The sequence below is a fragment of the Topomyia yanbarensis genome, chromosome 1 (assembly GCF_030247195.1).
Source record: "Topomyia yanbarensis strain Yona2022 chromosome 1, ASM3024719v1, whole genome shotgun sequence".
In the NCBI taxonomy this organism is placed as follows: Eukaryota; Metazoa; Arthropoda; class Insecta; order Diptera; family Culicidae; genus Topomyia; species Topomyia yanbarensis.
In genome coordinates, this window is record NC_080670.1 from 193,851,998 (window position 1) to 193,867,395 (window position 15,398).

Sequence of the window (15,398 nt, forward strand, 5' to 3'; positions counted from 1 at the left end):
GAAAAAAAAGTAAATAAATACACCCGAAAATACTAGATCAGTATGAAATACAACAATGTAAGGAAAAAAGCAAACAATAAAGTGATTTCAGTGTTAGTTTTAGACAAAGTACTAGTATAGTTAAAATTAGTCTTAAGGATTTTTGTAACGTGCTATGTAAAAAAAGAAACTGGCGTAAAAAGCTTTTGCAAATGCCGTGTCAAATAAACGTATGGAAAAAAAAACTAGCGCCGCCACACCAACCTATCCCAACTATCCCACTGAGACGTCCAAAAAATTGTTTCAAAATCGTTCAACACGGGTCCAACGATGGATGTTTGTAGAACGGTTATTTGGACGTTGTCCAAATTGGTCCAACGAACGTCCTTCATTGGACGATTTTGAAACCAGCCGTTCTTAGAGGGTGGGTAGAGGAATAACCGCTGTCAATTCTGTCGAATTCAGCAACAAAAAAATGACAATAGCGCATCTGGTTTGGATATCCAAACTACCTTCGAAACCGTTACGGCCAATTTCTTCACATGAATGAAAACCGGTTTTCGGCTAATTGGTCACCAGCAACCTGAAAACTGCCCTGTAAGAACGGTTGGTTTCAAAATCCTCCAATGAAGGACATTCGTTGGACCAATTTTGACATCGTCCAAATAACCGTTCAACGAACGTCCATCGTTGGACCCGTGTTGAACGATTTTGAAACAATTTTTTGGACGTCTCAGTGGGTGGTTTTAAGCGAAAACCAGTTTTCATCCAGTGAAGAAATTGGCCGTTAGAGATTTTACGCAAGTTGAATGCTGAAGACCCTAGTAACAATTAAGGTTTTATGGCACTCTTGAAGTCCTTCTTAAAACTTAGAATGCACTTGTAGTGTGCTATAAAACTAGATATACTACTTGGGGATGGACGTCTGTTAGGTCAATAAATTGGATAGTCAATCAAATAAATATCATTGTGCTGTATTCAATTAAATGAGTCACACGAATAAAAATCCTTAACAAGAGGTATATATCCTATTCATCACGAAAAATGAGTACCAAAGAAAAATAGACTTCATGCATTTAAGGGTTAAACTCTGATTTCGAGCAGTAGACCTATCCAGCTGCGTTGGTATTGTGCCGTTTTGACGTTTAAATTGGGAGGCAAACCAATCGTTTGCACGGCGAATTGGGAAGCAAACAAGCCGCTTCTGGGCTTAATGAGAGCTTTATTATATAAAAATACGAGATCTCAGTGTGCGTATTTTAAACTTCAGATATCGCTATATGTTAACAATCGTTTTCACTTCCAAATACAATCGTCCATCAACCAAATAAATCATGCTTTCATCAGAAAGACGAGCAGTATTGCGAATCTTTTTCCAAAATTCACAACTGAACTTTTCAATCATACGCCACCGGGCTGTGTCGGGTGAAATACGAGCTTACTTCATTTACATCGATGCGCGCGAATGAAAAAACTTCGATGTTTATGTTTCGGTTGTTCGTTTTCGACTGTATTTTTATCTCGGGATTGACAATATTTTAACGAGCTGCGCAGGCGCACATGTCCACTCCACCAATACTCAGAAAATAAGGCGATTCCGAAGAAATCGTTATCGTTTCTAAGAATTGGCAGAGGATTATTCATAGCGCGGCGAGTATGGTAAACAAAAGCATTATTCGTGTTTCGGAACGGGTTCCGACGAGATGCAAAGAGTTGGTGAGTGTTACTGTTCGTGACAATCGTGTTCTATTTAGTGGTTATTTTATTTCTGGAGTATATTTCAGCATTTGGCTGCGGATAAGCAAAGAATGAAAAATCACCATTTATGAAATGAAACATATTAGCTATTACAGCAAGGATGCCATCGAATCGCGTATGAGTGCTCGCCAACGTGCAGGCCATGAAATAGAGACATACCGGCGGCACACAGAATATGGAGTGGTTGAAATTTACTATTATATTAATGTAACAAAAACTTTAGCATTTCTGAGTGGGTTGACCGTGATCCCTGCGTTGGTTTATCTCGCAGATCAAGCTATAAATGATGGTGATTTGTGTACGCATGGCGAAACGCACTATTTTGACGCCGATAGTGGCAATGAGATATCGTATAGCGAAGCTCGAGAGAACAAAAGTAAAAACAAGGAAGCATGTCAACTAGACCAGGAAGCTAATGAATTATTCCAGCAAGAAAATTACCACGAAGCGTATGAAAAGTTCCAACAAGCCTACAGTAAATGCACAAATGGTTACAGCGAAGAAGAGAGATTCAAAAGTAACAGGGATAAAGCAAAAGTAGAGGTTGATGCAGCTGATCTCAACTCGGAAGGAGATAGTTTGTTCCATCAAGGAAGATACAGTGATGCGCAAAGCAAATATCAACAAGCTTATGGCAAATCGCAGCGCAGCATACAGAGAGAAATATATATGGCTAACAGAGAAATAGCTGATGTTGAAATCCGGGCACAAGATCTCAACTCTAAAGGTGAAAGTCTCTTCGATCAAGGCAAGTGTCAGGAAGCTGAGAGTCAATTCCAGCAAGCCTACGACGCATCACAAGTTAAAACGGAATACGATAAATACAAGTCGAACATTGCTAAAGCTAGAGCAGAGTTGAAAGCTGCTGAATTGAATGCGGAAGGGAATCGTTTGTTCCAGGGAGGTCGGTACAGCGATGCGAAAGCCAAGTTTCAACAAGCTTATAGCAAATCGCAGCACAGCACCAGGCGTGCAAACTACAAAGCTAACAGCGAGAAGGTTGATAATGAAATCCGGGCACAAGATCTCAACTCTAAAGGCGAAAGCCTCTTCGATCAAGGCAAGTATCAGGAAGCTGAGAGTCAATTCCAGCAAGCCTACGACGCATCACAAGTTAAAACGGAATACGATAAATACAAGTCGAACATTGCTAAAGCTAGAGCAGAGTTGGAAGCTGCTGAATTGAATGCGGAAGGGAATCGTTTGTTCCAGGGAGGTCGGTACAGCGATGCGAAAGCCAAGTTTCATCAAGCTTATAGCAAATCGCAGCGCAGCATAGAGAGCAAAATATATATAGCTAACAGAGAAATAGCTGATGTTGAAATCCGGGCACAAGATCTCAACTCGAAAGGTGAAAGCCTCTTCGATCAAGGCAAGTATCAGGAAGCTGAGAGTCAATTCCAGCAAGCCTACGACGCATCACAAGTTAAAACGGAATACGATAAATACAAGTCGAACATTGCTAAAGCTAGAGCAGAGTTGGAAGCTGCTGAATTGAATGCGGAAGGGAATCGTTTGTTCCAGGGAGGTCGGTACAGCGATGCGAAAGCCAAGTTTCATCAAGCTTATAGCAAATCGCAGCGCAGCATAGAGAGCAAAATATATATAGCTAACAGAGAAATAGCTGATGTTGAAATCCGGGCACAAGATCTCAACTCGAAAGGTGAAAGCCTCTTCGATCAAGGCAAGTATCAGGAAGCTGAGAGTCAATTCCAGCAAGCCTACGACGCATCACAAGTTAAAACGGAATACGATAAATACAAGTCGAACATCGCTAAAGCTGGAGCAGAGTTTGAAGCTGCTGAATTAAATGCGGAAGGGAATCGTTTGTTCCAGGGAGGTCGGTACAGCGATTCGAAAGCCAAGTTTCAACAAGCTTATAGCAAATCGCAGCACAGCATCAGGCGTGCAAACTACAAAGCTAACAGCGAGAAGGTAGATAATGAAATCAGGGCACAAGATGTCAACTCTAAAGGCGAAAATCTGTTCAATCAAAGCAGGTATCGGGAAGCTGAAAGTCAATTCCAAAAAGCCTTCGATGGATCACAAGTCACAACGGAACGCGTTAAATACATGACGAATATTGGTAAAGCTAGGGCTGAGTCAGAAGCAGTGGAATTAAATTCAGAAGGAGTGCAATGGTTTCTTCAAGGAAGATACATTAACGCTCAGCTAAAATTTCAGCAAGCTTATGACAAATCAGAGCTCAACGGCAACTATGCCATTTATGAAGCTAACAAAGCAAAGGCACAAACTGAAGCAGAAGCACGAATTCTCAATTCCGAAGGAGATGATTTATTGGATCAACATCATTATAACGAAGCCCAGCAGAAATATCAACAAGCTTATAATAAATCTCAGCTCATCAAAGAGCGAGACAAGTATCAAGCGAACAAATTAATAGCCAGTGCTGAACACCGGGCACAAAACTTTAACTACAAGGGCGATAAGCTGTTCAATCAGGGAAAATACCAGGACGCAGAACAATATTACCAACAAGCTTACGATACATCTGTAGAGAAAACCAATCAAACTAAATACGAGAGCAATATTAAGAAAGCTAAAGCAGAGTTTGATGCAGCCACATTAAATGCAAAAGGAGACCATTTGTTTCATCAAGGGAACTACATCGAAGCACAACGCAAATACCAGGAAGCTTATAACAAATGTAATCGGCCGACAAATTTTATTATTCGCCTGTTTACCTCGTCGGAGTCTGGGCCAATCTGTAAGGAATATGAAAAATATAAAGCTAACATTGCGAAGGCGAACATCGAAATCAGTGCACAAAGCCTTAACTCTCAGGGTGACGTATCGTTCGAGCAGGGCAAATATCAGGAAGCTAAAAGCCATTATCAACAGGCCTACGACGCATCAAAAGTAGAAAAAGATCGTGAGCAATACCATTCCAACAATAAACGAGCCACGACAGAATTGGCAGCATCAGAATTGAATGCAGAAGGAGATAAATTATTCCGTCAAGGTAGATACAATGATGCTCAAAGTAAATATCAGAAAGCTAACGATATGTCTCAGCTTGGCAAATATAAAGCGAACTTGGAAAAGGTCAAACTTGAAGTAAAAGCCGGTAAGCTTAGCTGCGAAGGAGATGTCTTATTCAATCAAGGCAGGTATAGAGAAGCTAAAGAAAAGTATCAAGCGGCTTGCAGTATATCACAGTATCAAACATATTCAACCAACAAAGATAGGGCTAAAGCGGAAGAAGATGCAGTTGATTTGTTTAGTGAAGGTAACATTATGTTCGAACAAGGCCGATATGAAGAGGCGAAAGTGAAATTCCATCAAGCATACGACAAATCATCTGTTGACACGAACAAAGCCTTATACCGTCAGTTGGAAGGGAAATGTGTGAAAATGTTAGCTGACAAGCTATGGGATGATGCTTGGTTAGCGGAAAATGAGGACAAGGTCGAAGAAGCGACCAGCAAGTTCAAACAGGTAGATAGTATGGTGAAAGAAGCTTGTAGTATTGTACCGACTGATCAAGTGGTCAGGAGATTGAGCGAAGCCTGTGGTTTGAAGCTGGAAGGAAATGAGCTATTCAACCAGGGTATAAAAATGCAGCTGGATGGAGTTAAACTGTTCGAAAGCGGAAAGAAGTTGCAACAGACAGAAAGCTATGAACGGGCGAAGGAAATGTTTAGGAAGGCTGTTGCTAAACTATCTGACGCGAAGCAGACATTCGAGCAGGGATGCAGCCTAGATCGTCGTTTTTCCCGGTGCGTGGAGTTTGTCCAAGAACAAATAAACGAAGTTGAACAGTTTAACACCACTGTCGAGCAACAGGTGTTGAATCAGCAAATTGGAAACTTGAATATATCGACTAGTCGTGTTGATGAAGGATTTTTTGAATCTGATCAGTTCCGTAGCGAGTATAGTCAACAGTACAACGAAATAATGTAGAATTATATCAAGATTATTTATCAACAGTATACAGTTTGGAAATACATTATGTTTGTGATGTAGCAGGGAATACCGATTTGAGGCTGGAATACAATTCATGAGTTCATTGAATAGAATTTAGTTCTCTAAAATATTATTGAGGTTACAAGCCATTTTCTTAGTTTAAAAATCCAGTTCTTACAATAAAAATCAAATCCAATATGAATATGTATTCAAATTTCAAGGAATTAATATTAAGTTTTTAAATCAAAAATTATTCAAATAATTACTAAAAATCAATATAACGAATTGTTGTTTAAAATAAATCTAATCCGAAATATTTACACTTCAGAAGATTAGGCACTTTGTTAAACCATAACTGTTTAACAGTTGCTCCACGTTGCTCGAACATACTTTGAAATAATATTTTTCATTTGTTAATTTGATACAGATCGAACCCAGTGAGAAACCCAAAAAACTATTTCAAAATCGTTCAACACGGGTCCCACGACCCACTGAAAATTGAAAATTCAGCAAAACTCCATAGTTTACAAGAAAGCAAGGAGCCTTGATGTGCATTAGAGAATAGTAGGCAAACGACATAAAGGTCGGAACCAATTTTCAGAAAAGCAAGAGAGGAAATGCGATTAACCTGCTCGGATTTACTGCCATTCTCGCTTTGATTTACTTTTGTATATAGGGTTTCATACATTTACCATCTGTTCAAATCGACGAAAGTCGCACAACTTAGCAGTTATTGATTTCAAAGTGGCCTAGATTTCGAAATAAAAGAAGTTGCCCTATATGAAAAATATCTTCTGTGAAATAAGTCTTGCCATTCCGAAGCAATTAAAAACAATAAACATGTTTTTTGATCAGCACAAATCAATCATCTGAGAATAAGATCATCAGTTTGAGCATTCAATTTCAGTTTGAGGCTTTTTTCGAATTTAAAAAAAAATATTCGAGTACCGGTACTTTACCGGTACTACCGGTACTGAGGGCCTCCGTACCGTAGTACCGGTTCTTGCCAAAAAGGGTCGGTACTGCGAACCCTAATAATTATCAACTCGATTATTTTCAAGTGGATAGTGCTACCTTTTAACTACTCGCATTACCCACCGGCCCTGATTATTGAATATTTCATTACACATATGTATAGTGGGATCAAAATACATTCGTCTTGGTGAATATTTTTATAAATAGGCCACTTTAAAGTATGACATGTACAAATAAAGTAAATTAAGGGCCAAATCGGATAAAAAAAAAGTTTTGGACTTACTGTAAATTGTACTTACTCTACAGTTAATAGCCAGCAGAAGGGCATTTGCGCGTGGAATGTCAGCATTAGAGAGTTAAGGCGAATGCCGTATACATAATATGTTCAAACCTTCACCAAGCAGGTTTCTTAGCGTGGAGTTTTCGCAATAAGCCTGCAATTGCCACGTATGATAATATCCCACAACGAATGTAGTGCCAAGCAGCGATGCCACATGTTTTTATGAAATGTCTGTAGAAGAATTATTAAAATGTCTGTAAATGTCTCTAGATGGTTGAGTAAATCCTAGTTACACTAGAATATTAATTTAAAAATTGATTGAAATTAGAATACTATTAATGAAGGAATCACTCGTAGACGAATACAGTTATTCTAGTTCAATTTTGCTAAATACTATTACTCTTTTAAAAGTCTGTAGATTTCTAACTACGTCTGTAGGAGGCTATCAAAAGTCTGTAGAATTCCTGTTCCTTATTACTGAAATGTCTGTAAATCTGGTATCGCTGGTGCCAGGACATTACTTTTAATGGAGCATTTCACTAGTTGAACTGCGAAATAAGTGTAAAATCATTTAGCTGAACATAAAATAAACCGATCTTAATGTGGATGTACAAATCCCGTCATACATGCAGCAGTTATACAATTAAACTGTGTTTATAACAGCATATACATAGATGATATGTAAAAAGTTATCCCAGGTTGCCCCAAATGAACGGCAGAAACATATTGTATCAGTATCCAATAAGCCAACATCATCTCCTTCACACAACAACCAATGCTATTAAAATCGTCATCGTCAATCGTACTACCGCTTACCAAAAGAAAATTAAACAAATCTTGAGCGTTTTTTCAAAACGTCATATCTGCAATGAGTTACTCTCTGTTTATACTTTCTCTTTCGATTGTTACGGTGTCACTATAACACTTTTCACTTATTTTACAGTACAGATCGAAAGACGGTGGTTTTAGCTAGCATATTATGCAAAGAGCTGAGGGATAAATGTTAAAGAGACCGAATTATTAACAGAAGAGAAAGTAAACAAAGAGAGTAACTCATTGCAGATATGACGTTTTGAAAAAACGCTCAAGAAATGATGAATTTATCTGAGCCCGCCACGCATAATTTAAAGAGCAAGAGAGCGCAGTCTTTCGCACTCAACCACCCCTTCACACGCGCACACTTGCAATCCGCGTATTGAACTCCGAAAAAAGAGCGTTCTGCCTTTTCTGCGATGTGCGCTGATCATTGTATGATCATTGCATTGGATGGAACGATGCCTGGAGGCAGTCATTGAATATATTCCAACCGAAGAGTTTGAGCTGACACAAAACGTAGCAGCTACTACGAGGTCAGAAAGCAAACTGACGAATTTTCTCTTATGTGCCGTTTTTATACCTGGCGAAGTTCATTTCGTAAAAAAGAGGCAGTGCTAGCAACGCTCGCTGCTTGGTTGAATTGTATGGACCAATCAGCGCAGATAATTACCACCTTTACAAATTACATTATTTTCGTTATCTATAATAGACGTACATTTTACGGGTTCAAATACAATATATGTGCACATATTACCGATCGGATAGTGCAAAAATATAGCGATTTCGATCAGTACAACGGAAGTTATTTGCATTTGAAAACTGGGAAAATATCTCAGCAGAAATTTTTGAAAAGGGACCCCCATATTGAAACGTTAGAAATATTCTACTTCAAAAATTGTTTCAAAATCGTTCAACATGGGTCCAACCATCGACGTCTGATGAACGGTTATTTGCACGTCGTCCATCGTTGGTCCAACGAACGTGGTTCATTGAACGATTTTGAAACCAACCGTTCTTAGAGGGAAGTTGGGTAACTCAATAACCCGGTCAAACCATTCGGAATCCTGGTTGCAGTCAGTATGATGGATTCCAGCTCAAATGCAGCAACCGATTCAGAAACCGATATACTCGGAGTTGGCTGTTTCATTTGAGCTGGGATCCAGTAAAATTCAGCCGCAAATGAATCAGAATTCTGGCTGGTTTAGTTAGTATTCCGGCACTAGTGACACAACCCATTCTAACTAGAATCGGTTTCCGATGTTTTAAATATAAAGACACGCGAAGAGAAAGTCAGTCCATTTGGCAGCACGACTTACCAAGTTTTTTTGTCTGCTAATTTTGGCAACACTGTGTAAACGGTGACCCAGTCATCGTACTCTAACAGAAAGTTAGCAGAAGTTGAACAAAGCGAAATTGATTCCGGCAGAGTTTCTTCGAGCATTTTACGCGAATTGTGCGAGAATTCTGGCAGAGAATCCACTCAAACCCGGTCAGCGTGGCAAGCAGAAAGTTAGCAAAGGTTGAGCAAAGCAAAATTGATGCTGGCAGAGTTTCTGCGAGCATTTTGCACGATTTGAGCGAGAATTCTGGCAACGAATTCGCTCAAATGCAACAACCGTTTCTGACAGAAGCGGTTAAATCAACCACTTTCATCCAGAATATCCAGAATTCAGCCAGAAATGTACGGCCAAGATCTCTGCACGCTTCCTGCCACATATTTGTCAGATGTTTTGCTCGATTCGTGCTAAATTCTACCAGGTAGGAATTGCCAGGATATTTGTTCAGTTTATGTCCGAGTTATGCCAGGGTTTTGCTCGGTTCCTTTTAAAATTTGCCAGAAAACGCAAGCGAAACCGAGTTCGCCCTAGCTCAACTAACCCGACAGGATACGCGCAGAAATCTGACAGGGCTGCCAACCCAAGACTTACAGAAATCTAGCAGAGCGGTCTCTGCCAGAAAATTTGCTCACTGGGAATACAACAACCGTTTCTGACAGAAGCGGTTAAACTAACCGATGCTGCTCACTTTTGGTCAGAATCCAGCCAGGAATGCACGGCCAGGATTTCTGTACGCTTTCTGCCACAACTTTGTCAGATGTTTTGCTCGATTCGTGCTAAAATTCTACCAGGTAGGAATTGCCAGGATCTTTGCACGATTTATTTCCGAGTTGTGCCAGGGTTTTGCTCGAGTTTTCTGGCAGAGATAGTTCTGTAAGTCATTGGTTTATCAGCCCTGTCAGATTTCTGCGCGCAGCCTGTCGGGTTAGCTGAACTAGGGCGAACACGGTTTCGCTCGCGTTTTCTGGAAAATTCTGACAGAAACCGTGCAAAACCCTGGCCTCGGAAATTAACCGTGCAAAGATCCTGGCAATTCCTACCTGGTAGAATTTTAGCATGAATCGAGCAAAACATCTGACAAAGTTGTGGCAGGAAGCGTACATAGAGCCGTCAATAGGGAGCACCTTAGTGACTCAAACGAACACGAAAAGTTATAACAAAATGTGCCGCGTGCCTGTTTGAATCAGTTGTTGCTCTTTTGCCAGACAAGTAACATCGTGCCTATAGCGACTCGTACGACAGATTTGAGCACACAGCACACTACGCTTCTATGAATGACGTCATCCTCGACTATTTAAAGAATATCATTCCTCGAGCGAGTTCATTCTCTCGTCGCACGTTGGGCCGTGAAGAACAGCAGTAGCAGTCAGGCATGTTGACCATGCGCTGCGATGAGTGCTGCATTTGATCACTGCCACCGCTGGGGGGTGGGAACGACGACAGGTCTAGGCATCCAGCGGCCAAGCGTTCGTGATGTCTCCTTTCCATGGCTCTGATTGGCTGTATTGATTTTGCCCATGACGTCATCCTCGGTATATAACTTTCAGCATTGCTCGGGCGAGCTCATTCCCTGGTCGAATGTCGGAGCGGAGACGATAGCAGTAGCCGACAAATATATTTAAATTATGCAGTGCGCTGTGTACTGCTTTGCACACCATAACTTGATAGTTACGGTACTCAGTGCTAGTTGAGAGCATGCCGTTGCGGTGAATCTAGTACCGCGCTGCTTTTTGCGATACTGGAGTTTATAAACCGACAAAAAAAACAAATCGACGGTTTTCAAATTTGGAAAACCGATTGTTTTGAGCAGAGTTAAAAATAATCGAATCTCTTTTTTGACGACTGAAAATGAACCTGATACGACTCGCGGTAAATAGAAAAAAATATTCATTCAAATATCCATGTTATGCACTCAGTTGAATATCGTACAATATATTCATTCACTAATTATCTAGGATTAGGTTTTCAAATGCCGGTAAAGCAAATGAAACAACAATCATCATCGCTTACATTGTGCCAGGGCCTACTTTGATGCGGTTGTATCGTTACTGCACGGTCGCTTCGTGTAAAGCGGCCCTTACACGTTCAATATTTTGTCAATACCAGTATTGACGATATTGTTACAATATTTCAGTCCCGTTTGAAATCCACATCGTAAATACAACTTTTTTCCATTACACGTACAATAGTTTTGTCAATACTCTTTAGTATTGACAAAAATATTGAACGTGTAAGTGCCTCTTAATAATCAGAGACGAATGAAAATCTGCATGGATGAATGGTCGGTTTGTTCGTTTGACGTTTTCAGCTGCGTCGCTGAATATTGAAAATGAATGCGGCTGAATATGATCAATTTTCATTCAATGAATTTGAATATTTTTAACTCTGGTTTTGAGCTTCATGGAACACCTTGAAGCTCGGTGTATTCACACAGACACACTCTTGCTCATTTCGATTTTTTTAGGTACTCGTTCCGCATAAAAGATTAAAATTTGTGTGTACCGAAAATGTTGAGCCCTAGAAATGTGAAGAATCCATTGCCTTCTGCTGGTACGAGTTGGGCTTTCCACCCAAGTTTACCGCATGGTCGTTGATTGAACAAGACTCATCATGTTTTACCGCCGACGCCGCGAATTATATTGCACATTACATTTTCAATGTCACCGTGGTCGTGTCCTGCACAACCCTTTAATTTTTTTAAACTAGAGCTAACCAGAAGAAGAACAAAATGTACATGTTGCCAGCTGGCTCAAACACCCTAGTCTTAAATTACGCGGCCTTTTCCTGGTGCGAAAACAAAACTTCCGAATTGAGCTTAAAATTGGAAACAAAACACTGTCGAAATGACATTCTCTCATACCAACCTGTCAGATGCAGCACAGCATGTTAGCAACGCTAGCCGAATGGTTTCACTTTCCACGTCAAATCGCTCCAGCTGCCCCACCCGTGAATTCCAACGCATAATCGGCGTAACAAGTGGCATGGCCTGCTGAGGGCCTTTTTGTAGGTTGCATATAAATTGACTGAACTGAGCGGTCGCCTTCCAGTCATACTGTGATGCTCTCATCTCGGTTACTATCGTCAAGCTGTCATCATTCGGAAAGGTGAATAACGATAAAAACGACAAACGCATAGTAGCACAGGCTGGCACCTAACTCCCATTCAGCTCAGCTCTGTCCAGTTCGGTGCGAATGATGCAGATTTGAAACCTGATTCATATTTTAATATTTATGAACCCGGTCAAGCCGGACAGGGGCCCGCGATGCTCAGTGAAACTGACCGACCAGATTTACACAAGTACTTTTATGATTGATTGGTGACACATTGCATCCGCTGTCGGTTTTTTCCCCGCTGCTTTCTCTGATACTAAACATTCTGCAGATGAAAAGATCTATCGAAATGGAGCAAGGATATCTACGTTGGAACAAAAATGAGTCGAAATGAATCAGCGCATACCCCTTAGGAACGGTTAGTTTCAAAATTGTTCAATGAAGGACGTTCGTTGGACCCTAGGATAGGATCCGCCAGCTCTGTCTTCTGTTTTTGAACCAATTCTGAACCAGCTCGTGATTGGACGAAAGTGACATAGGCAAACCTTCGGCTTGGAAACTAAAAGTACCAAAGGGCTGCTTGGAAGTGTTGTCATATTGTGATATCAAATATAAAACGACGATTGTTAACCGTGTTGATTTTTTTGTTTTCTCGAGATACCGCTTTCTTTCTATAACATCCGTCTGTAATTATGAAGTGCAGGCATTATTTGGCAGACGAAATCAAACATATTATCCAGAACTGAAATTCCCGAGAGATCCGGTAGCGCGGTTATCGTGGATTCTGTTCTGTGTGCGGAGTAATGCGGAAATGCCTCTTTTCGAAATCAACAGGCTGTGTAGCGTAAGTATGAAAATATTTTGAACATCATGTAAAAATTGTCTTTGTTCCAGTACCGAGTAAATTGGAAGTACTGAGCAAACAGGGAGAAAGTTATCCCGGAAGTCGCTTCTTGTTCTTCCTTTGGTATTATCGATACAGTTGAATTGTACAGTTTTCAACTGAATCGATCATCGGTGTAAATAGGAGAGTGTATTTTCTACTGCTGTTTTCTCCGAAACAATCACATGTAAAAACCTATACATTCCTCCAAAACAAAAATTAAACCTTGCAGAAAAGTAGTTTTAGAATATTTAAAATAAATCCGAACAGAGAAAATTATTCTTGTGACAGAGGTTGCTTGACTCAGAAAGCAACTTACAAAAATGAAGAGGCGTGAAGATATTTTTCGTAATGTCCAACAACGAATATATATTATTTTGTTTTGCTGTATTCCGATGGAAAAAACGTTATGATCGTTTAAATGCGGATATAAAGACTAAATCTTTGATTTTTCCATGAAATTGGTACATAATATAGAATATTTTAATCAGAACAAATATACGACCGAAACAAAACAAATATTTTGGCAACATTGGTCGAGTGGGGGTATGTCGTTTTCAACAGGGATTAGTAAAATATAAGAAGCCAGCTGGCGGATCCTATCCTAGGTTGGACCAACGTAGTACGGCGTTCAAATAACCGTTCAACAACGTTGGTCCAACGAACGTCCCTCATTGAACGATTTTGAAACCAACCGTTCTTACCCACTGAGACGTCCAAAAAATTGTTTCAAAAACGTTCAACACGGGTCCAACCATGGACGTTTGTTGAACGATTATTTGGACGTTGTCCAAATTGGTCCAACGAACGTCTTTCATTGGACAATTTTGAAACCAACCGTTCGTTCGTACGCTCTAAGACTATCAGCACCGGGCGTGGGTATAAGCAATTTACTAACCGTCATAATAACACAACACCGCACCGGCGGTTGGTAAACAGGTTAGGAAATGGAAACTTATCGTTTCGGTTTACAGCGAGTGTCTATATTTGGTAACTTCTTCCAACTGACGCCAACGTTGCTATTCGCAGAAAGGAGGCAAAACAAAGGAAAATGTAAAGAATAGGATCTCGCGATAAATGTTATGCAGAAGTGTTCTGCGTGAATTTTGATTCGACTCGTGAAAGATTTTTATTTTAAATAAAATTATGGATTGAGCTCAATAAATAAAACTATCGGTTGTGAGACAATAAATTATTTGATTGAATTCAATAACATTTTTTTAAAGTTTACAGAAATGAAAACAATTATTGAAATTAAAAGTTTATTGTAACTTTAATGAAAATATACTTTCAAACCTCGATTCACACCAATTATTTTGTCGTTTGATACAATGAACAGTATTTGTTTGTATTCAATTACCCACAGTTTTGATTATGCTGTATGATTTCTGCGTGGAAGTAAAAATTAGTGCATCTAAGCAGCTTGCATTGAACTGGAAGATGTAGCATTATGTCAAGCTGGGCATGATGTGTCCCAGGATCCGATTGATGGGATGCTAGCAAGAAGCTGAATTTCATTGGCTTTGAAGCTTGTAAAAGCCCGAAAATTTTTATATGTGGAGGCCAATACGAAAGCTAATGATAGTGTCCAACGAAAATCGAAAATCGCTGCGAACAAATGGTGATGATTGTGGGGACTGTGGAAACTACGATTCGAGAAGAACGAAAATGCGTGTATTTTTCTCGCACAAAGTTTTTAATTCAGGACCAGTAGTAAAAAGATCACAACGATAATGGTTTATCACACAGCGCTTAGTTCAAAAACGCTGGATTTAATTGCTAATAGGTACGCATGGCAGGACACAGATCACACCTGTTACATCATCACCATCTCATTTCATCCGGTGGTTCATCATATTTTCGAGGGATAATATTGTGTTGTGGGTTGCACAGTCGTGATTCGCTGGTTGGACACTTTTTAACTGGACCGCTTTTTAGTTGGACCTCCGCTAGTTGGACCATTGTCCAACTAAAAAGCATCTGAACATCAAAATCTCGTGCCAAATTTACTTTGACAATCAATCTGACGATATTTAGAGATAAGAACAGATGCATTTACACTGCCAACATCTTTGGAGAGTTTTTGACATTTGTCAGTCGGTCCAACTAGCGAATCACGACTGTATACTACCCAAGATCGCCTATTTGCCCCGTTTTCTATGGGATTTCCTATCTTCATGGGACTGACTTGCGAGCATAGGCAGTATAGTGAAATGCATGAACGTGAATGCACTTGGAATTCAATTCACTTAGTCTGTAAATAAGGGGAGGGCGGGAGTAGACTGTGTGGGGGTTGTGCTTAACTTATAAAAATGATATTTTTTAATACATTTCAACATTTCTAATATTGTTCTTAGAAACAGTAACACGAAATGTTAATTAACTTTATAATT

General features: G+C 39.9%; 2 protein-coding genes across 2 annotated transcripts in view; both read left to right on the forward strand.

Moving 5' to 3' along the window:
- Positions 1–15,398, forward strand: part of LOC131685854 (uncharacterized) — an 80,428-nt gene that overhangs the window by 14,633 nt on the left and 50,397 nt on the right. The gene's annotated exons all lie outside the window — the stretch shown is intronic.
- LOC131685848 (extracellular matrix-binding protein EbhA-like) lies at positions 1,580–5,945 on the forward strand. The gene is made up of 2 exons (XM_058969848.1): positions 1,580–1,695; positions 1,764–5,945. Exon 2 carries the CDS (start codon positions 1,810–1,812, stop codon positions 5,659–5,661), a length of 3,852 nt encoding a protein of 1,283 aa, XP_058825831.1. The 5' UTR covers positions 1,580–1,695; positions 1,764–1,809; the 3' UTR covers positions 5,662–5,945.

What these genes read in the sequence shown, in the direction of transcription:
- LOC131685848 (XM_058969848.1), top strand. Translation starts at nt 1,810, where the DNA reads ATGAAACATATTAGCTATTACAGCAAGGATGCCATCGAATCGCGTATG.